This window comes from Mizuhopecten yessoensis, unplaced genomic scaffold (assembly GCF_002113885.1).
Source record: "Mizuhopecten yessoensis strain PY_sf001 unplaced genomic scaffold, ASM211388v2 scaffold2213, whole genome shotgun sequence".
NCBI lineage: Eukaryota > Metazoa > Mollusca > Bivalvia > Pectinida > Pectinidae > Mizuhopecten > Mizuhopecten yessoensis.
Window position 1 is genome coordinate 19,081 of NW_018404434.1, and position 22,934 is coordinate 42,014.

Sequence of the window (22,934 nt, forward strand, 5' to 3'; positions counted from 1 at the left end):
TATGATACACCTTTATACCAAACTCCTAGTTCAAGTTCTGACTTACATTATTTGATGTTTTTGATTATTACGAGCGACGGCTTGGCACACGTGTGTGAATAGAACTCGACAGATTGTGAAGCGTCTTCAAACTATATCTCTAAATTTAATCGTAATTTAAGTAAGCGACATCAGAAGATATGTTATTCATATCACTATGATACACCTTTATACCAAACTTCAGGTAGATTTGTTAAAAAATGATTGATCATGAGTTATCGTGAATTTAATTTTACGATTTTACGAAGCTACATGTATACGCCTTACTTTAGCGGGTAATTGTAACGATATTATCTGGCGACGCTTTCTACACTTTTCAAGCTAATACACACTCGGCCAATTTTTCAAATATCAAATTGAAATTTGGTACAGAGGTGTATTATAGTCATATTAACAACATATCTTCTGATGTCGCTTACTTTTTATTCAGTATTTTTAAAGATTTTGTCTGGCGACGCTTGTTGTCACTTGAAGACGTTTGTTGTCGGTTGAAGACGCTTTTACCTGATACCGCACCATTTCTTAAACAAAATTCCGATTTCCTGCTGCAGTTCATGCGGAGTCAAACAGGTAAAATGTTTATAATTATATATATTGATGGTAAAGCATGAAAGCCATTTTGGTCTCTGTGGAGTATAACATATAGATAATCATAGATAGGTAATTGAGGATATTCTCATATTTTGTTGCATTTATTTGAAAACGAAAGTAGAACATTTTACTTGTTTGTATTTAGTATCACAGACTCATATTGCACTTGTATTTAGTATCACAGACAGGTATTACACTTGTATTTAATATCACAGACAGGTATTACACTTGTGTTTAGTATCACAGACAGGTATTACACTTGTATTTAGTATCACAGACAGGTATTACACTTGTATTTAGTATCACCACGGACTTAGATAACATCTAATTCCGTGATATCACAGACAGGTACATTTGTATATATATTACACTTGTATTTCATATTACAGACAGGTATTACACCGTCGTCGAGGATGGTATTACACTTGTCTTTTAAATTAAATATCACAGACAGGTATTACACTTGTATTTAGTATCATAGACATATAATACACTTGTTTTCAGTATCATAGACAGGTATAACACTTCCATTTAGTATCACAGACAGGTATTGCACTTGTATTTAATATCAGAGACAGGTATTATACTTGTATTTAGTATCACAGACATATAATACACTTGTTTTCAGTATCACAGACAGGTATAACACTTCCATTTAGTACCACAGACAGGTATTACACTTGTATTTACTATCACAGACAGGTATTACATTTGTATTTACTATCACAGACAGGTATTACACATGTACATACTATCACAGACAGGTATTAAACTTCCATTTAGTACCACAGACAGGAATTACACTCGTATTTAATATCAGAGACAGGTATTATACTTGTATTTAGTATCACAGACATATAATACACTTGTATTTAGTATCACAGACAGGTATTACATTTGTATTTACTATCACAGACAGGTATTATATTTGTATTTAATATTACAGACAGGTATTACACATTTTTGTACTTCAAACACACATCTACTGTAGGCAAATTAACTTCGCTGTAATTAAATACACCTAGCAATTACATGCTAATAGCAGTTACAAGAACAATTGTTTAATTTATACACTGTAAACTACTTGTTTTATATCACTGTGTGTTTATATTCTGTATACTATTTGTATCTTTTTAAGGATTAAGTCCTGTACATAGTCTGGTGAGGTATATGAAATATAAATCAATGGGTATCGCAACATCATGAGTAATTTAATGTCTCTTCACATTCAATTTGTCTCAAAGCCAATTGAAGGTAAATATACTCTCTACAAAAATTCAAAAAAACATAACTTGTTTAAATTTACAATCAGTATAATTTTCATGTTTTTTTTATAATATCCAAAATATCAGTCTTGTGTAAGTTTCACTCATTGTGTGGCATCCTTAGGTAAGATAAATATCTGTTATGTGTTCATTGCAACTTTAGAACAATACAAAATGTAAACACATACATTCAAGCTGAAACTTTTGAAAGAAAAAATAAATCAAAAAGCTATATTAAAGAAGGTATGCATTAATTCTGCACCAATTTTCCTACTTACTCATACATGTATGCCAACTGGAAAGTTCATGAAAAATAAACCACAGAACCTTAAATAAATATGTGTAAATATACTCTGTATTACTCTTGAAGTGCATATAATGTGTATACCAATCCTAATTATATATATATAGGTTATACCTCTCATAATAAACTCTGCAGACAACTACTCTTTACATACTTAAATACATGTGTGCTATATATATATAATGTAATCTGTATATAAACTTTTGACATAAATAACAAGAGGCCTGAATAGTTCATCTGAATTTTTTAATTTCAATTTAAAACCTGTGAAATATCATACTCTTGATATCAAGTGTATGGGTTCTTCAAAAGAATACGTTTAAAGTTTTGAAATATTTGACCCATGTGACCTCAAATATAACTCAAAGTAATTTTTGTAAGCAAACTTTGTCAACTTCCATTCAAGGGAGCTTAGACAGCCAAATATTATAACTTTAAGCCATCTTCGCTAGCCAAGTGTTCGCTTCGTATACATACACTCCACTTGTACAAGTGGAGTGTATACGAAGTGAACACTTGGCTAGCGAAGATGAACTCTGGGCATGTTATTTCTTCAGAATGAGACGGTAGTTTTCGACATAATCAACCTCTGTTATTTTGAAAGTAGGTCAAGGTCTTTTTTATTCGCATATTTATTATTTAGTAAGGCTCCAACCCAGGAAGCTAACAGCTAAATATCATGGTTTTAGGACTTTCATCTCTTCAGAAGTTATTTGATTTACTTTGATATTTGACCTGTAACCTTGGAAGCAAGTCAAGCCAACTCTTGTATTTCAACCAAATGTATACTTTGAAGTATGCATCCTTAGATCTGGGAGTTTTAGATGATATACAAGAGGCCAAGAGGGCCTGTACCACTCACCTTTGTATGTACTAAATATCCTCATTAAAAGAAATATTGAAGATAAGACACTAGGCATAAACTCACATTGTACCTTCAGACCAGGTAAATAAATAATGGAAGGTGTAAGCCCCCAACTTGCTACTGAGAAACAAAGCTAAAAATCATAGCTTTGATAGAATTATTGATGAAAGGATTTTGCAATAATTGCATTTAACAAATGAAGGTTAGTGATACATACCTTCTGAATGACTTGTTTTCATTGACAGTATGTTTGATATCCTATATCTCTAGACCAAATAAGAAATAATGTTATGACTAACATATTAAGTTATATGAGGTGTGTAAAGAAATAAGAGAACATGTGCACTAGTGTGTTATGTACTGTACCTCCAGATAGGTTTCAATCACAACACGCTCAAGCGTTACCAATGCGTTGTAATAAAAACCCGCGCATTGGTAACGCTTGAGCGTGTTGTGATTGAAACCTATCTGGATTTATATGCAACTTTTTATTCAATCGCCCTGCATATACCTTTCGGTATCCACACTCACAGCGCAGTACCCCGCCTACTCAACCAACCTACTCAACATTTACGTTGGCTCTATCTCGCATGTACTGTACATGTGTTAACATGTCTGTGATTGTATATATATGAGTAGAATCTATTTGTGATACTAATGTACATGTGTAATACCTGTCTTTGATAGTGTGTACATGTGTAATACCTGTCTGTGATAGTGTGTACATGCGTAATACCTGTCTGTGATAGTTTGTGCATGTGTAATACCTATCTGTGATACTTTATATATGTCCATGTATAATACAAATCTGTGATAATAATGTCCATGTGTAATACATACCTGTCTGTGATAGTGAATACAAGTGTAATACCTGTCTGTGATACTAATTTCCATGTGTAATACCCGTCTGGGATAGTGTATACATGTGTAACACCTGTTTGTGAAAGTATGGACATGTGTAATACCTGTCTTTGATACTAATGTACATGTGTAATGCCTGTCTGTGATAGTGTGTTCATGTGTAACACTTGTCTGTGATAGTGTGTACTTGTGTAATACCTGTCTGTGCTAGTGTGTACATGTGTAATCCATGTCTGTGATAGTGTGTACTTGTGTAATACCTGTCTGTGCTAGTGTGTACATGTGTAATTCCTGTCTGTGGTAGTGTGTACATGTGTAATTCCTGTCTGTGGTAGTGTGTACATGTGTAATTCCTATCTGTGATAGTGTGTACATATGTAATACCTGTCTGTGATGGTGTGTACATGTGTAATACCTATCTATGATACTAATGTACATGTGTAATGCCTGTCTGTGATAGTGTGTACTTGTGTAATACCTGTCTGTGCTAGTGTGTACATGTGTAATGCCTTTCTGTGATAGTGTGTACATTTGTAATACCTGTCTGTGATTCTAATGTACATGTGTAGTACCTGTCTGTGATAGTATGTACATGTGAAATACCTGTCTGTGATACTAATTTCCATGTGTAATACCCGTCTTTGATAGTGTATACATGTGTAATACCTATCTTTGAGACTAATTTACATGTGTAATCCCTGTCTGTGATTGTGTGTACATGTGTAATACCGATCTGTGATACTTTATATATGTCCATGTGTAATACCTGTTTGTGAAAGTATGTACATGTGTAATTCCTGTCTGTGATACTAATGTCCATGTGTAATACCCGTCTGGGATAGTGTATACATGTGTAATACCTGTTTGTGAAAGTATGTACATGTGTAATACCTGTCTGTGATACTAATGTCCATGTGTAATACCCGTCTGTGATAGTGTATACATGTGTAATACCTGTTTGTGAAAGTATATACATGTGTAATACCTGTCTGTGATACTGTGTACATGTGTAATGCATGTCTGTGATAGTGTGTAGATGTGTAATACCTATATCTCTGATAGTATGTCCATGTGTAATACCTGTTTGTGAAAGTATGTACATGTGTAATACATATCTGTGATACTAATTTTCATGTGTAATACATGTCTGTGATACTAATTTTCATGTGTAATACATGTCTGTGAAAGTATGTACATGTGTAATACCTAATGTGATAGTGTACATGTGTAATACCTATCTGTGATAGTGTGCAAATGTGTAATACCTATGTGATACTAATTCCCATGTGTAATACCTATCTGTGATACTAATTTTAATGTGTAATACATGTCTGTGAAAGTACGTACATGTGTAATACATGTCTGTGATAGTGTGTACATGTACATGTGCTATATCTGTCTGTGATATATACTTATATAAGACCTATGTACATGTGTGATAATTAATACATGTGTAATACAAGTCTGTGATAATATACGTATAATACCTGTCTGTGATAGTAAGTATATACTTATAAACTTCGCGTGATATTTACAGCAGGAAATAATTCAAGTTGGTTTGAAAACTTATGATGCGATGGCAATTAGTATCGGTAGGTGTTATGAGAAAATAGGATCCTGCCTCGCTTCCTAAGCTGGAAGTGTGGGGCCCAAAAATGGAAAATTGGCTAAAACTTCAAGTCTTTTTCCTCGAACTAGGATGTACAAGAATCTTATTCTCCACATGGATGAAAAGGTCCCTATGTGCTTTATCTGAATTGTTATTTTTATTCTATTTTTGTCTTGTTGGGGGGGTTAAGTTTACTATTGCTTTAACCCTTTCAACCCTATGTAACTTTAGTAGACTCTACCATGCATTAATCTGGATGAATCTATTGTGGTCTACAGTGGTGAAAGGGTTAACAAGTGAAAAGGAAAGAACTCTTTTGGGTACAATTTGTCCACATTCAGCAGGAAATAATTAAAACTTGGTTGGAATAATCATGATGAAATTTAAATACGATGGTTTCAGAAAGTGCGGTGTGGAACAGCTACCCCAAGCTAGGGTAGGCCAAAAGTTGAAAAAAAAAAATCATTTTAATATTTCTTAGTTTTTTCTCCTTTGAAGACATGATGTGTAATGCATTTTTTCTTTGTATACATGTTCATTTCTTCCATTTCATGTCTGTACAATTGTTTAAACATGCATTATGTTTGGATCAATACCATTAGTCTAAAATTTTACCAGTGCACTTTACTTCAGCAATAAAATTATTATGCACTATTCAAATTAGAATCTATTATCATTTTGCTATAATGAACATCAAATCATTTGGATATTACAGTTGTGATACTCTGAACCTAACACATATTACATGGGGTCCTTTACTACATGTAAAAGACATTATCGAAAAATATGAACACATTTCATGCTCTAAACTATATATGGTGGGAATACAAAACAAGCATAATATCTGAACAACTGGGGGGTGNGGGGGGGGTGGGGGAGTCCAGTGGGACTCCTGTTACCGCAGAAGCATATTAATAACTGACATCGCAAATTAGAGATCAATGTACTTGCCAATACCCTTTATGCACGTCGCTGATACAATATAACCCTACACAATTAGTGAAAAATTAAAAAAATACAACAGAAAACCAAGACTTTACTGCACCGCTTCGACTTAACCGCGATAGGAAGTTTTTCCGAGCGTGCGCAGAAAAGATGCTTCACAACAAGTTCCTCTCAAACCGCACCAAACACAACTGGGAAAAATATAAAACACAGAGACACAAAGTCACCACACTCAGAAAACAATCAATAAAACACTTCTTTATAGACAGATTGACAGGAGGCCAAAACAACCAAAACTTCTGGAAAGCAATAAAAACATTCATAACAAACAAAGGCTGCCAAAACCAAGTAGACATTATATTAGAAGAACAGGGTAGGATAGTTAACAAACAAAACGAAGTTGCCGACATCTTTAATAACTTTTTCGTAAATGTGACAAAGAACATTGGATCAAACAGCCGCCCCATAAATGATGAACACCCTAGCCTACAGGTAATCACCAAAAACAGACAGCAAGATAAACACCTCACATTTCAACCTGTAGAGGAAGATTTCATAAAAAAAACAGTTCAACAAAATAAACCCTAGAGAAGCAACGGGACACGACAATATCTCACCCAAACTACTACGACTAGCACAGCCCAGCATTATCAAACCAGTCACCACACTTGTAAATCTCTCTCTCACTACATCAACATTTCCAGACACACTAAAAACCGCACAAGTCAGACCAATACACACAAAGAACAGCACCCTTGAGAAAGGCAATTACAGACCGGCAAGTATACTCCCGGCACTCTCCAAAGTCTTTGAGAGATCCATACACTCCCAACTCGGTGACTTCTTTGATGGTGTTTTGCATCCCTACCTCTCTGCATTCAGAGCTGTATACGGTTGTCAGACAGCATTATTGCGAGTCATAGAGGATTGGAAAATGGCACTTGACCAGAACAAGTATGTAGGCTGCATACTTATGTATCTCTCAAAGGCTTGGACTGTCTGCCTCACAATCTCCTTCTGCTAAAACTACACAATTATAGACTTTCTAGTTCGGCTTCAGAACTACTGTCAAATAACTTCAAAAACAGAAAACAAAATGTCAAATTAGGAAATTATGAAAGTATTTTCTAGGTACTATGCAAAGGAGACCCTCAGGGATCAATTTTAGGCCCAATTCTGTTCAATATTTTCATAAACGACATTTTCCACATCATACAACACTGCAAACTTTACAACTATGCCGACGACAATACAATTAGTAAAGCACACACTTCACTAGATATGGTCAAAACTTCACTACAAACAGACTGCAATTCACTCATTCACTGGTTCGCAAACAATCAAACCCAGACAAATTTCAAGCCATGGCCGTAGGAAACAAAGCACAAAATGAAAACATTACTTTCAACATAGGCAACAACACAAAAAAATGTGAACCAGAAGTAAAATTACTTGGGGTCACCATAGACTTCCAGTTAAACCTCCATACACACATATCCAACATCTGCAAAAAAGCATCTAGACAGCTCGACTCAATCAAACTCATAGGAAAACACCTTAACAGATTAGGCAAACTTACACTATATCATTCATTTATTCTCTCAAATTTTAATTTTTGTCCACTTACTTGGCACTTTTGCGGTGAGACAAACACACGAAAAATGGAAAAAATCCAAGATAGGGCTTAAAAATTTATTTACGATGAACACGAAAATACATATGAAAATTTACTAGACCGTTCAAAACTACCATCACTCAAAATCAGACGACTGAGAAATTTTGCAATAGAAGTATTTAAAATCACAAATAAACAGACACCAACATACCTACACGACCTTATCAACATCACAGAAAAACCATACACATTCAGATACCACAACACAGCAGATATACCACATGTTAGGACTACAGAGTATGGTAAACACTCATTTCGATCTGAAGCACCTAAAATATGGAATGCCCTACCAGACCACTTCAGAACAACAGCTACACTAACACAATTTAAGACACTAATAAACAGCTGGTATGGGCCAAAATGCAAATGCAACACATGCAGACAAAACACATAGGCTCACATTAGTTTTATACAACATGTTTTTAGCTAAAGCTTACCTCTACTTATGTCACCTCACTATCAGATAGTGCTCGTCTTTTAATATGTTTTGCTAAATATTAATTGTGTTACTGTGTATGTCTTTTATGTGTCGGTTTTAATCGCTCATTAGAGCTAATGTTGTATTGTTTTAAACCATAGCGACGTTAAATAAAACTTTTGATTTGATTTGAGAACATAAAACGAAACTACATAAAATGAGATTACAGAGGTGCAATGTGCCACATTCAATGTTCATAGAAAGACAACTCGAATACACTAAAAAGGAATTTTCCCAGGTGACCGGTACATAAAAAATGCTTCGCTGGTTATTTCAAGTACAGTCTTTGATCATCAAATTATAAATTATTTTTCTTCTAAATTGCATATCTGTTATTGATTATAATCTCAGCCTCCGTCCAAGCCTGGCAAAAGAAACAAAGTACTGTACCTAACATAAAGCAGAGACGTTTCTCTACTGCCGGGTGTAACTGGTTGTCTGAGACCTGGGGTACATAGCAAACATAACATATACCCAGGAACAAAATAATGGTTACGACTGGGGACCTTTTGCAATAGCAAATATGGTAGAATTTTGTTTTTTAACGAAATTAATTCAAGCAAAAAACTAACTTCATTGAAAACCAAATGCGAGAATATTTGATTTGGTGTTTAGAAAAGGGGCCACTTTAGACCGTTTCCACAATTTGTTGAAATAGCATCACAAATAAAAAAGGCAAATAACAACAATATAACTATCAATTGTAGCTGTTCCTGTGGGTTAACAGATTGGATGGATGAGATGATTGGTTGTGATTGGAGTACAGGTAGGTTTCATTGTAAAACATGGAAACATATAGGACATGCAAATATTGATGATTCGAAAGAAGATTGGTTATGTTCCGAACATCGTAGGTTTTGAAAATAAATATTCTGTGCGGTAAATTGAAAGTATTCAAAATATAAAAAAAAACATCCTCGTCGCCGAGCCTGGTAACATTCTATAAGAATGGCTAAAAGTTCTACAGGTAATCCGTTTTTCATTTCGAGTTACTTCCCTTGTTTCTAAGATTATCTTGCTTAGAGTGGTCGCCTGACAAAAATCGGTTCTGTAATTAACGAGTAATGGGTAAAAAAGGACAGAAATTTACGAGAAAGTTTGACTTTTTTTGTCATTTTTCAAACGACTTTGATTCATTCCGGCCACCACTTTTGCGATTAATATGAAAGATGTGTTTAAACAGTTGGTATCATATTAACAAATGCAAAATTCGCTTGACCAGAGTGGTATCCGAACAAAAATCGGTTCAGTATTTTTCGAGATATGAGTATTTATTGGAACGAAAACAGTTGAAAATATTGCCATTTTTATTTCCTTGTGGTTCATTCCAGCCACCACTTTTGCTTCCAATATTAAACAATGGTAAGAATAACTTATATCATTGTAACGGGTAAAATAACATCTTTCCGAAACTGGTCTCCGAATAACAATCCATGACGTATTGAGGGAGATCAGGCCTAATATATACAAAAAATTCAACAAAAAACTCTTCACGTCTGAGTGCATTCCGGGTTTAGTCCTCATCCTTTCATTGGCGCTTGGGCAGACGCCATGGGGAAAATGTCGAGAAACTGTACGTGGCCTCCTGACCATGATCATTTGTATACGATATTCTCGTACGTTTGACAAATAACAAGAAAGACTGGATCAGGAACGAAATATATAACTGGTTTTTTTTATCATATGTGGGATCGTTTTGAGCAAACTGATAAAAATGTATCAAGCAAAACTGCACACGTATGCGTGTTTCTTAATGATTAATAACTGGTATTTTCCAAACGAACTTCCAGTAATTTTTTCCCGTAGTAGGAATATGTACAGTTTGATAAAATGGCGGAACGGAAATATATAACGCGCGGAAGCAATTATTATGACGTCAAATTACTTCTTAACGACGCATAACAATTAGTTTCTTCGAACTACTGGTATATGTCTGTATTTTATAATTCCTAGTTCACAATTATTTTAACTTCCACCACTCATAAGCTCCTCATGAATGGTTTTCGGACGATTTTATTATGGCAAGGAAAGTATTTGTTTACACTTGTTTCCGGAGCAGAAACGAGAGCTTCAAAATCAAGACACCCTCGATATCCAGGGGTAACGCTCACTTAGACTCTCAGTGACCGTAACCCCGCGATATCCAGGGGTAACGCTCATTTAGGCTCTCAGTGACCGTAACCCCGCGATATCAAGGGGTAACGCTCACTTAGACTCTCAGTGACCGTACCCCCGCGATACCCAGGGGTAACGCTCACTTAGGCTCTCAGTGAACGTAACCCCGCGATATCCAGGGGTAACGCTCACTTAGGCTCTCAGTGAACGTAACCCCGCGATATCCAGGGGTAACGCTCCCTTAGGCTCTCAGTGACCGTAACCCCGCGATAGCCAGGGGTAACGCTCACTTAGGCTCTCAGTGAACGTAACCCCGCGATATCCAGGGGTAACGCTCACTTAGGTTCTCAGTGACCGTAACCCCGCGATATCCAGGGGGAATGCTCACTTAGGCTCTCAGTGACCGTAACCCCGCGACATCCAGGGGTAACGCTCACTTAGGCTCTCAGTGAACGTACCCCCGCGATATCCAGGGGTAACGCTCACTTAGCCTCTCAGTGACCGTAACCCCGCGATATCGAGGGGGAACGCTCACTTAGACTCTCAGTGACCGTAACCCCGCGATATCGAGGGGGAACGCTCACTTAGACTCTCAGTGACCGTAACCCCGCGATATCGAGGGGTAACGCTCACTTAGACTCTCAGTGACCGTATCCCCGCGATATCCAGGGGTAACGCTCACTTAGCCTCTCAGTGACCGTAACCCCGCGATATCGAGGGGGAACGCTCACTTAGGCTCTCAGTGACCGTAGCCCCGCGATATCCAGGGGTAACGCTCACTTAGGTTCTCAGTGACCGTAACCCCGCGATATCCGGGGGTAACGCTCACTTAGGCTCTCAGTGACCGTACCCCCGCGATATCCAGGGGTAACGCTCACTTAGCCTCTCAGTGACCGTAACCCCGCGATATCCAGGGGGAATGCTCACTTAGGCTCTCAGTGACCGTAACCCCGCGACATCCAGGGGTAACGCTCACTTAGGCTCTCAGTGGCCGTAACCCCGCGATATCCAGGGGTAACGCTCACTTAGGTTCTCAGTGACCGTAACCCCGCGATATCCAGGGGTAAAGCTCACTTAGGCTCTCAGTGACCGTAGCCCCGCGATATCCAGGGGTAACGCTCGCTCACTTAGGTTCTCAGTGACCGTAACCCCGCGATATCCAGGGGTGACGCTCACTTAGGCTCTCAGTGACCGTAACCCCGCGATATCGAGGATGAAATAAAGCATACTCTTATTAATTATGTTTATTTAGCCTTTTCCCATACACTTACCCTTTTTCTGCAATATACTGACGAGATCTCGTTTTGTTCAGTAAAGCTCCATTTTGTATGCAATAAAGGTAAAATTAACATTCATGATGATTAACTTATTGACTGGGGCGTCACGATCGAGTCGAGGGTTCTATATACAATTATATCTGTTTGAGGTGTGAATGTTTTAATGTAATAATTAGTATGACGTCATCAATATGTCAGTACATCACTACCTGCCAATACTCATTAATGTATCAAAGTACCTGTCTATATATGTATAATGGTACACATATCATTACTGGCTTACAGGAATAAATATTACCTACCTTACTACCATAATGATACATGCATCTTTACCTGCCTAAAGTTATGTATATATGGACGTAAATGTATTATACAATTAATGTAGTGACTTAATTGATGTTGTGACCCATGTACTAAGTCCCTAAGATAGCGGCCAGACCCCAGGGTCGTTCTTATACAATGGCTGTATATATTTGTCTATTTATGCCGAGGAATTGTATATACATAAATGTACAATATGTCTAAGCGGTGGGGATCTCAACAGTTTCGACGTTATGACGAAGTAACAAGTCCCTATGGGTATGACCAGATCCCAGTGTCAGTTCTGATATTATTATAGATCTGTCGCTTTGTGCCTAGCAATTGTATATATATGGTTATAGGTTGGGAATCCTAATAATTTCCAAGTTAAAACACCTTTTGGCCAAGTCCGCCAACCACCCGGGCGAGGGGTCAGCACTCCAACTGGTAAAAAATGAAGTCCCACCATCTGATAATGCATCCAACCAAATATGATTGATATCTATCCCTTAATTCCATAGAAAACAACACTTGAAGCAATATGGCCCAACTGTCTTTTTTTAGCCCATGTCCCTCAGCCCCGAGGGGTCAGCCCTTCCATTTTTACAAATATTAATCCCCAGCACACGAGAATGCTTCCTAGCAAACAATGTTGATATTCATTTCTTAGTTCAAGAAAAGAGGTAACAAAACAATATGTCCAAAATATCCCTTTTTGGCCCCATACCTCAGTCCCCTTGTGGTCAGCCCCTTTATTTGTACAATTTTGAGTCACACCATGTAAGAATGCTTCCAACTGAGTATGGTTGATATCCATCTCTTGGTTTCAAAGAAGAAGTCGTTTCTATATAGCAATATGGCCACATTACCCCCTTTTGGTCCCGCCCCTCAATCTCCCCAGGGTTTCAGACCCTCCAGTTGTACCAATTTGAATCTCGACTTCCTAAGAATGCTTCCAGCCAAATATGATTAATATTTATTGCTTAGTTTCAGAGAAGAAGTTGCTTAAATCAATAAGGCAAAATCGAACATTTTGACCCCGTCCCTCAGCCCCTCGAAGGGTCTGGCCCTCCATTTGTATACTTATGAATCCCCACCACCTAGGGTTGCTTTCACCAGTCAAACGTGATTGAATTTCAATCAGCGCTTATAAAAAAGAAGTCGGCAGAAGTAATTGTTGACGGACTGACGACAGACTGCAGACGACAGACGACGGTATGGCATCAACTTCCATTGGTCCAATAAAGTGAAATTTAAACAAAATATATATTTTTGGCTTTATATCTGTACAATAATGTTTCATTTTTCAGGAACCACACTTCCAAATATCACCATATCAAAAATTTTTTTTTTTTTTTTTTTTCGGGTTTCATTGCACCACGTTAGATTAGATTAGATTCTGCTTGCATCAATGTTTGACACCTGGGGAACCACCATGCCAAATATAAGTAAAATGTTATAGTACAAATATTGATGCATGGTAATGCGAACGGAAATAAACTCAGAACGTATAGGCGATACAAAAACGAACGAGAACTAATGTTAAATCAGACATTTCACGAATCAATCGCCGACACTGGCCCAATTTCTCGCCGGATGTCTTCCGCTATCTGTGGAGACGGAAGATGCGCCAGGCAGCTCATTCAACTTCCAGATAGACTTTGTACCAACTGTGACATGAAGAACGTCGATGACGAAAACACTTTTTAACTGACTAGAAATTTTACGATGATTTAAGTTAAAATTTGTTAAGTCAAGCCGGTGAGGTGATAGATGGGATTTTAATGCAAGACAGTGACACACAGTGCTTTAATATACAACAAACAAGATGTACAGAAGACACACACAGATGTTATCAGCCCAATACCACTTCAGCTACAACAGAACATTGCATCACAAGGTGACTCTCAGACAGATAGTAGTTCAGTGGATTACAGCACATTGAGGAACAAGGAGAAACAACTCCGAAGTGGGAAGAGCAACTGAAGCTGGAAAATGTGAAGCATGACAACCTGCTAAAGGCTGGAGGAAAGCAGGAACGCCACAGGATGGATCATTTCATGACGCCAGGATATCCACCGAGAAAGCACTACGAGGCGGGAAGCAAGGTCAGCTAACATCTTGGAGGCGCATCAGATTGACCGCATCCCCTTCTACAAGCTGGTTAACAGGAAGCGTTCGGCTACCTGCCACCTCTCACTGAGTTCACTGTAGTGGACGACGTATACCAGTCTCGGGAGGATATCCTGATTACTGTTGTGTGTGACTAACCTACCCCAGACTTAACTACGGTTATACCCAACCACCCTCTCTGTAACCTTTTAACCTGTATCCCATTTTATTGATTTTATCTTTAGAGCAGTTACATGTTTTCGTTTAATGATAATTTGTTTTTTTAACACGATAGAGTGATAAGGAAATGATATATATATATATATTAAATATTGAGAGAAGAAGGGATTTTTAAATGATACATGGAAATTATAATGATAGAGGGACTTTGAATGATAGAGTGACTACTTTCTTAGCACGTACTTGTTTACCACATTGTAGTCGAGGGGTGCTCCTGTTAAAGGAGGGAATTTCGACAGAAACAGAACAGAACAGAAAATATGTCGACCTTACGATTCGGAGACCTACGTCTGTTTGTTATCAACGTGAAAGTCTACCAAACGGTGGGTAACTGAATTCTTTACTGCTCCAGGAATCATCTGAAATTATATTTGATGCCGTTACCCCCGTATAAACTATGATATTAGGCAATGGCCGACTTAATCAAAGCTGGTTCCGCACTTTCTCCTGTAGAACGTTCTTGAGGAAAGAATGCTTCTTTCCCCGGAAAATCAATGATTGGAACACACTTCCACCTGAAATTTCATCAGCATACACCCTATCCTCCTTCAAATCAGCAATCTCCTCCTTCAAGTGTTAATTCTGCTTCTTTCCTTTTTCTTTTTATACCACAACCATGTATGGCATTGTATTTATTCAACCAGTTGAGGTAGGCCATCAGCTGGTAGAAGTAGAAATACTAAGACTCGCTCACTCTCGTTCATCGTTCACGGTCACCAACAAGATTATTTACATTGTATATAGACTCATGTTTGAACTTTACAATTTGTATCATCTTATTTTTGTGAAGCTGACTCTGACAACACATAAAAACGGTAATTTAACAACTCTAGCTCTTGATGCCCACGACCACCCCGGCACACTACAGAGCACGCCCATATAAATCCCCAACCTAACCCGATATCCATGTCGGGACCCAATCGGATAGACATCTTTCTCTAGTCCTGAAATGGCCAATTATATCAAGGTCACAGGGGTCAAATATGTTTAAAACCTTTAAACAACTTATTCTGAATAACCAAGAAGCCTAGGATGATGATATTTGGTCAGTAACATGCTGGGATAATGGGCTACCAAGTTTGTTCAAACGAATGACCTTGACAAATATTCAAGGTCCCAGGGGGTCAAATATGTTTAAAACCTTTAAACAACTTCTTCTCAAAAACCGAAAGTACTAAGATGATGATATTTAAGTAGTAGCATGCTAGAATAAAGGGCTACCAAGTTTGTTAAATTGAATAACCTTGACTCATATTCAAGGTCACAGGGGTCAAATATGGTTAAAACATTTAAACAACTTCTTCTGAGACTAAGAGGCCTAGGATTATGATATTTGGCCAGTTACATGTTTGGATGAAGGGCTACCGAGTTTGTTCAAATGAATGACCTTCATCCATTTTCAAGGTCAAATGGATCAATTGTCTTAGAAAATCTTTAAACAACTTCTTCTCAATAACTAAGAGGCCTAGGATAATGATATTTGGCCAGTAATTTGCTAGGATGCAGGCCGAACAAGTTTGTTCAAATGAATGGTCTTTACTAATATTCAAGGTCATAGGGGTCAAATATGTTAAAAACCTTTAAACAGCTTCTCAATAACCGAAAACCCTAGGATGCTGCGATGAATGGCTACCAAGTTTGTTCAAATAAAGTTTATTACCCAAGGGTCATCTGTTGACTCTTTGAAAACTGGTAGATTTTATAGATAGGTAAAACACTTTGGGTACATTTTGTCCAATTTCTAACATGAAATATTATTAGCTTTCTGGTATTGTAAACTAAAACGACAGTTAAAGTCTATTTGAAAATATTCATAAATTTGTGTTTATAATATTTGCGTATATGCTGTCGACCGATTTTAGCTCATATGGCCCGTATTGGCAGAGGGGTGAGGCCCAATAGGGGAAATAGAGGAAAACATTGAATTTTGTACAAATTAAAGGGTATAAATCAATTTGTTCTAGAGCATCTTTGGACAAAGGGGACTTAAGTTTGCATAAACAGAGGGTGTTGATGTTTTTTTTGGATACTTTTGACAAACAATTGGCAATATGAAATTCTACAAACCTTCTTTCATTAGTGCCCTATATTAATCACAGTGTCTGTCTGTCTGTCTGTCTGTCTGTCTGTCAGCACTTTTGTTTCCGGAGATTATCTCGGGACTCCAAAAGGCCGAAATTTCTAAAACTTCACAAAGTGATACAGTGTGATACATATAGATGTGCAAAGGACTAGGAGTTTCACAATTTTATCTGGTCAAGGTCGAGGTCGCTGTTACTAAAAAAGAAAAGTGGGGCTATACTGTCAAAAACACATTACATGACCCTCAAAAAGCCAAATTTTGGTAAACATTTTGTTATGACATAATGAAGCAAAGTTGGTCAATACCAACAAGAAGTCAGCTTACCAAAGGTCAAGGTAATCTGGTCAAAGGTTAATCATTAGGCCAAATTATGTTTATCTCAACAAAGTTCGTCAGAATTAATTCGGGATCTGCGTATACAATTAGTAATGATGTACATCTGTCTTTCTGTCCTCTGTCCGTCTGTTGTGTGTTAACACTTGGAGATTATCTCAGGAATCAGAAGTTCAAACTGAAATTTCACATGGTTATACATTGTGATGCAGATATGCTATACTGTTTTTTAAAATCCTAATGTCAATGCAAGACTAATACTAAAATAGAAAAGGCTATGGCCGTGTTTACACAATGGACACCAGCTAATTTTTCAGATAAAATACCAAAAAAACATGAATTTCTCTTTAGTGTTTTACTTTACCTAATAATGCAATTACTTTTAAGGTTTCAAAGCTTTGAAATCACAAGTTGCATAAATAAATTTGAATATAAATTCTGTTCTATAAACACAATTTTGTTCATACGTTTAATTTTGTGGCATTGTGGCAAATGATACAGATTACCTATGTGATCTATTCCCCAAAGACCAAGGTGGACAATGTAACTTTAGCTTGGTTCTTAAATGGAGAATATATAGTCAGTCATAAAGCGGGGCACTTGCTGACCTCAATGTTCTTTTGGTTGGAAGCATCCTCATGTGGTGATGATAAAAATGTGCAAATGTAAGAGGCTACACTTCTGTGTGTGTGGATAATAATAATTCGAGGTTCTTATAAACCGCTTTATGACAACCTAGTTCGTAGGTCGTCTCAAAACGGTTCACAAATTATTATCCGTAGTTATAGGGCCTTTGCATCCAGCAAATATCTTTCTCAGTCCCCCTTGGGGGCATACAGTCGGTGATGCTATTTCGGCGCTCTCAACGCTAGCATTCAGCAATACTAGCACTGCCCAACCACGTACTCATTTACAGCTGAGTAGAGTGAAACAAGCGGAGTAAAGTATCTTGTTCAACGATACAATACAGTGTGGTGCCGTTACTCGAACCGGTAACCCTTCGACCACGAGCCCGGCGTCCTATCACTAGAGTACCGTGTCTTATACTGTCATTGTTTACGTAACGCTTTTCATAGATATTCATATGACGTTTCCTCATGGTGTCCAAGCTGTCCAGTGTGCTATTTACTTGTTTATTATCTCTTTGGCCTTCAATGAGGTAATGAAACGGAGACGTGTATGTAAAGCTACAATGTATAACCAAATGGCCCTTGAATACTATAAGATAAATGATAATAGACGTACGAGATATGTGTAATGTGCACGAATTTTATTATTGGACGTTATACAATTGAAACTAAATATGTATGACTTTGACCTCAACAAGACTTGTTTGTTTGTTTGTATGTGTTTTACGTCCTTTTGACAGCTATGGTCATTTAAGGACGTGCCAGGTTTTGGTGGTGGAGAAATGCCGGAGGCTGCACCACGTAGGTCTCGAACCCGCAACCCAGTGGTGGAGGCTAGTGGTAGCAGAATGTCAGACGCCTTTACCACTTGGCCAACGCGACTCCTTGCATATAGGTTTCTCCGTGTTGACTAACAACAATCCCCTGACTTATGTCTTAACCAGTGCTAACTTTGAATGCTACAGAACACAGATGGTTAGCAGCTATTTCTGCATACGATTGCGATATCAAATACCGTCCGGGAAAGTCCAATATTGATGCTGACACCTTGTCAAAACTGCCAACGAAGGAACCCCTGAAGCGTTCATCGATAGCGAAAGTGTAGAAGCTGTTTGCCAGATGCATCAAGCCCAACCCTATATAGAGAGTATATGCCTAGCAATGACAACTCCGCATGAGTTGGATCCTTTTACTACAGACCAGGAAAAGGACCATTTTATTCATTATGAGATTAAAGAAGCACAACGGAAAGATCCTGTGATTGGACCCTATATTGAACATGTCATCAGAGGTGTAAAGCCTAAGAGAAGTAAGATGTCTTGATCATCATGGAATCCTCACCTTTATCGACCTTTTGACTGTCTCATGGTCTTTAGGGGAGTATTATATAGGGAAGGAGCTGTATATCGGGAGCATAGACAACAACTTGTTATTCCTCAACACCTTGCCAATTACTTACTACATAGTCTGCATAACAAGATGGGGCATCTAGGTGTCAACAAGACAATTTCCTTTTTTTTTGGGGGCAGGTTTTACTGACAGCTGATGTGGAAAAGTGGATTGCTGAGTGTTCAAGATGTCTGAGGCGGAAATCTGCTACCAATGAGAGAGCACCCATGGTGTCCATATCCACGTCCCAACCGCTTTGTTGTTAAGCATGGATTTTCTACCCTGGAACCATCGAAGGGCAACTTTCAGCAGGTATTCGTACATTTGTAATTACGGACCACTTCATGCGATATGCTGCAGCCGTCCCTACTATATATGAGACTGCAAGGACAACTGCAGAATCTTTTGTCACCAACTTTGTCATCCTTTACGGTATGCCAAAACAGATACATTCTGACCAAGGCCTCAATTTTCAAAGTAAGCTGATGAAGGAGCTCTGTCAGTTAACATGAATTGTGCGTTTTAGAAAAACTCCATATTACCCCCAGGGTAATGGTCAGTGTGAACGGGTCAACCGGACACTGTTGATCATGTTGGGAATTATCGAACATTCACAGAAGGCTGATTGGAAGGATCACGTGTCATCACCCGTGCATGCAAACAATGCCCAGGAATGTTAGTACGGGATTTTCACAGTTCGTCCTGATGTATGGACGTGAAGCAAGGTTGCACCCATAGACCTTGCATTTAACATTTAGTGAGCAGATTCCAAGGCCAGTTCGTGTTCTGCTTATGTTGATGGTTTACACAAGCGTCTCAAAGAATCTAATACTATAGCTACTGCTAAGGCATCACAATCAGAGGAGAAACAGAAGGAACGATATGACTAGCGCATTCGTGGAGCTTTTATTTCCACTGGAGATAGAGGATTAGTGAAAATGGTTGCCTTTGACGGAAAGCATAAGCTAGCTGATCAATGGGAAAATGATATTTACACTGTAATAGACTAACCAGATATCTCTATGGCGATCTATGTTGTACAGAAGGAGAATGGCCAAGGAAGAAAGCGTACCCTCCACCGTAACCTCCTTCTGCATATTGGACATCTGAATCCATCGTTAGATCCAACTCCATCAGCATATGTGACAAAACCCATCCCAAAGCCAATACCAACACCCAAACCCCCACATATAGGGAAAGCATCATCACTGACGACACCATGGGGAATAATGCCACCACTGAATTTGATAGGACTAATACCATCTTGAGGGACACTATAACTTGGAAGGGCAGCACCACCAACAATGACACTTCATGCACTTGCTCTACCACTTACACCAACATAACCACCAATTCTACAATAGGGTGTCGGGTCACAATATTTGGCTAAGAGCTAGCTGGAATGAAGCCTGTTAAAGTACGGGATGGTGAAAATTGTAAAATCGCCTAAAGAAGTCCTTATGAAGTACTAAAAGATCTAGAATCGTTAACTGATATTTGGCCGATAGGTTGTTGGTATGGAATGCTACAAGTGTACACAGTTTGCAGAACATCATGACAAGCAGCCTATTTTACTGTAGTATTGGAGTGCTTTTTGGAGAAATGTTTCATAATTTCCGACAGTTGATTTTACTGACTCGGCACAAGGTGGCTAAGTGAGTTGTTTTCAGCGATTTAGAGCCGGGACGCCTGTCATTTTCACTCCATGTATGACAAAGGAAACATATGTTTTCAAAAGCTTGCAATATAAGTATGCGTTAAAAACAAACTAAGCATTTAGTGTAAATATGTATTTTGTTTACTTTAAAGGAATGAAAGTGAGGGATAAAGGACTTTTTTTCTTAAAAGAAACGACAACTCATATTTTGAGCCCCATTAACACGTACAGAAAATTATAAATAGTTTTCTTAGATATTCCGTGTATTTTGTGATATGGCCATATAGCTACAATGTAGTAGTATGTAGAATTTTAGCCAGATCGGCGAGGGGCCCAAACCGTCATTATAGGCACTTCCCCTTTGTCACGAGTTTCTTAAATATGGACGCATTCAATAATAAAATGTCTAACAGTGAATGGTCGATCGCATGACTGATGATAAACCTGACATTTCTGAGCGTGAGGTACGGCAACTGCAAAAGGCCGAGTTTCTGGTTACCTGCTCTACAGGTTGTGCATTGTACATTCTCTGATTACAGGCATGCATATGCATTAATAATAATGTATATGTTTGACGAATATAACACCAGAAAATTCACTGTGTACTCCAATTAAAGGTTCAGGAAAGATAGATTGATCTTGAGATTATTAGGATTTTGATGATTGCAAGTTAACAGATGTTTACAGCTAAATCAACACATATGCGAGGTTAGTACCTTTGTGTGCAAGACCAATTCCAGTACTAAAATTAGCCATAGAAATTGAAACCTAAATAGCAACAGTTATATTTACTGTTTATAAGTGCTGTTTCAGATTAAAGATAGACATAGAGGTGGGAGTTTCCCCCTCCTCACAAGCGGGTCACTTTTCCTTTGTTAATACTAGGTTCACACTATCATTATCACTGAACGGGAGATCAGTCCGTGACAGATCGTGACACCTGAAATTGACAAATTGTGACCAGATTGCATCCGAGCGCAACAAATCGTATCAGAACGAATCGACTGAATTTTAAGAGAAATTCCCTGATCAGCTTCAAATGGCCAATCGTGGCGTTTGAAACGGATCCCACGACAGTGGGAACCTAACATAAGGAAGTAGGGGAAGTAGGAAAACGTGTTCCTATCAGGAAGTACTGTAAACATCGAGAAATATTGTGTAATCCTTGCAGGAAACTCCGGACAGTAATGTCACCATCGCCATATCACTGTATAAATACATTCCTCTACTGGATAACCGAACTACTTGATAGTGAAGCGGACGTGAACCTATCAATCAATCAATCAATCAATAGTACTAATAATACCCGGCCGGATGTCAAATCAATCCCATGCCTTGTAATAGAGCATGCCCGATGTTAATCACACCGGGGCGATTTTAGCATTAGTTGACAGCACAATCTATTTCTGTTGATTTCATATATGTAACATGAAGTTAAACTCTGCCTTAAATGTCGTTATATTATCAAGTTTACATAGCGAGGACAATCGAAATCTGAATTGACCGCCATGATGGCAACCTCGTCTCTCTTCCGATATAGGTCAGACGTCTAAATATGGATGTCATGACCAAATATGGTATTCGTAGTCAACATGGCAGTATCAGTTGTAATACATATAGAAACGAACGCAATATATGAAACGGTATAGGCCTATATGACAATGCCTGAATGGCCTAGTCGTCAGAAGCTACATTATCTTAGCTAATATCGGCTAGTGGTGAGTTCTCCTGTGGTAAGCCCATGTAAGATGATAAGCTAAAAAATAGCAACATCCGGGTATAGTTACTGTGCGTACTGTCAAGACAATGTCTATTGCGTAATTGTGTACATAAAACTGCACATAAACATCACATGAAAAATTACGAGTTCATTTATACACATTCCAAGAATCGTCATACTTATAAATTTCTACCAAACAGGAAGTACTAAGAATTGATGGTACGGTACAAATATTGAAGGACCTGTTGTTAACAGCTCATTCGGTCTCATACAAGGTACGTAACATTTAATCCATATCTACTGGCGATATGACAGGTACATTTATACTTTGAAGGGAAAATCAGATAATAACAGCCAACCAAATCGCAAATGGAGGAAATAGTCTGGTGATTGGATGGTGATAGTCGGGTGATTGGATGGCGGTAGTCGGGTGATTGGAGGATGGTA

At 38.1% G+C, this 22,934-nt stretch overlaps 1 protein-coding gene across 4 annotated transcripts in view; it reads left to right on the forward strand.

Moving 5' to 3' along the window:
* The first annotated feature begins 528 nt into the window (after positions 1 to 528).
* The window catches only part of LOC110445315 (inositol hexakisphosphate kinase 3-like), a 44,274-nt gene continuing 21,868 nt past the window's right edge, over positions 529 to 22,934 (forward strand). Inside the window, exons 1-2 of one of the 4 annotated variants that reach the window (XM_021489854.1) lie at positions 529 to 609; positions 9,340 to 9,398. In XM_021489854.1, the coding sequence (XP_021345529.1) occupies positions 9,365 to 9,398 (34 nt within the window). In that variant the 5' untranslated portion in view covers positions 529 to 609; positions 9,340 to 9,364. Of the gene's footprint in view, positions 610 to 9,339; positions 9,399 to 22,574; positions 22,763 to 22,934 lie in introns of those variants that run through there. The other 3 variants (XM_021489857.1, XM_021489855.1, XM_021489856.1) reach the window with 3 other exon arrangements.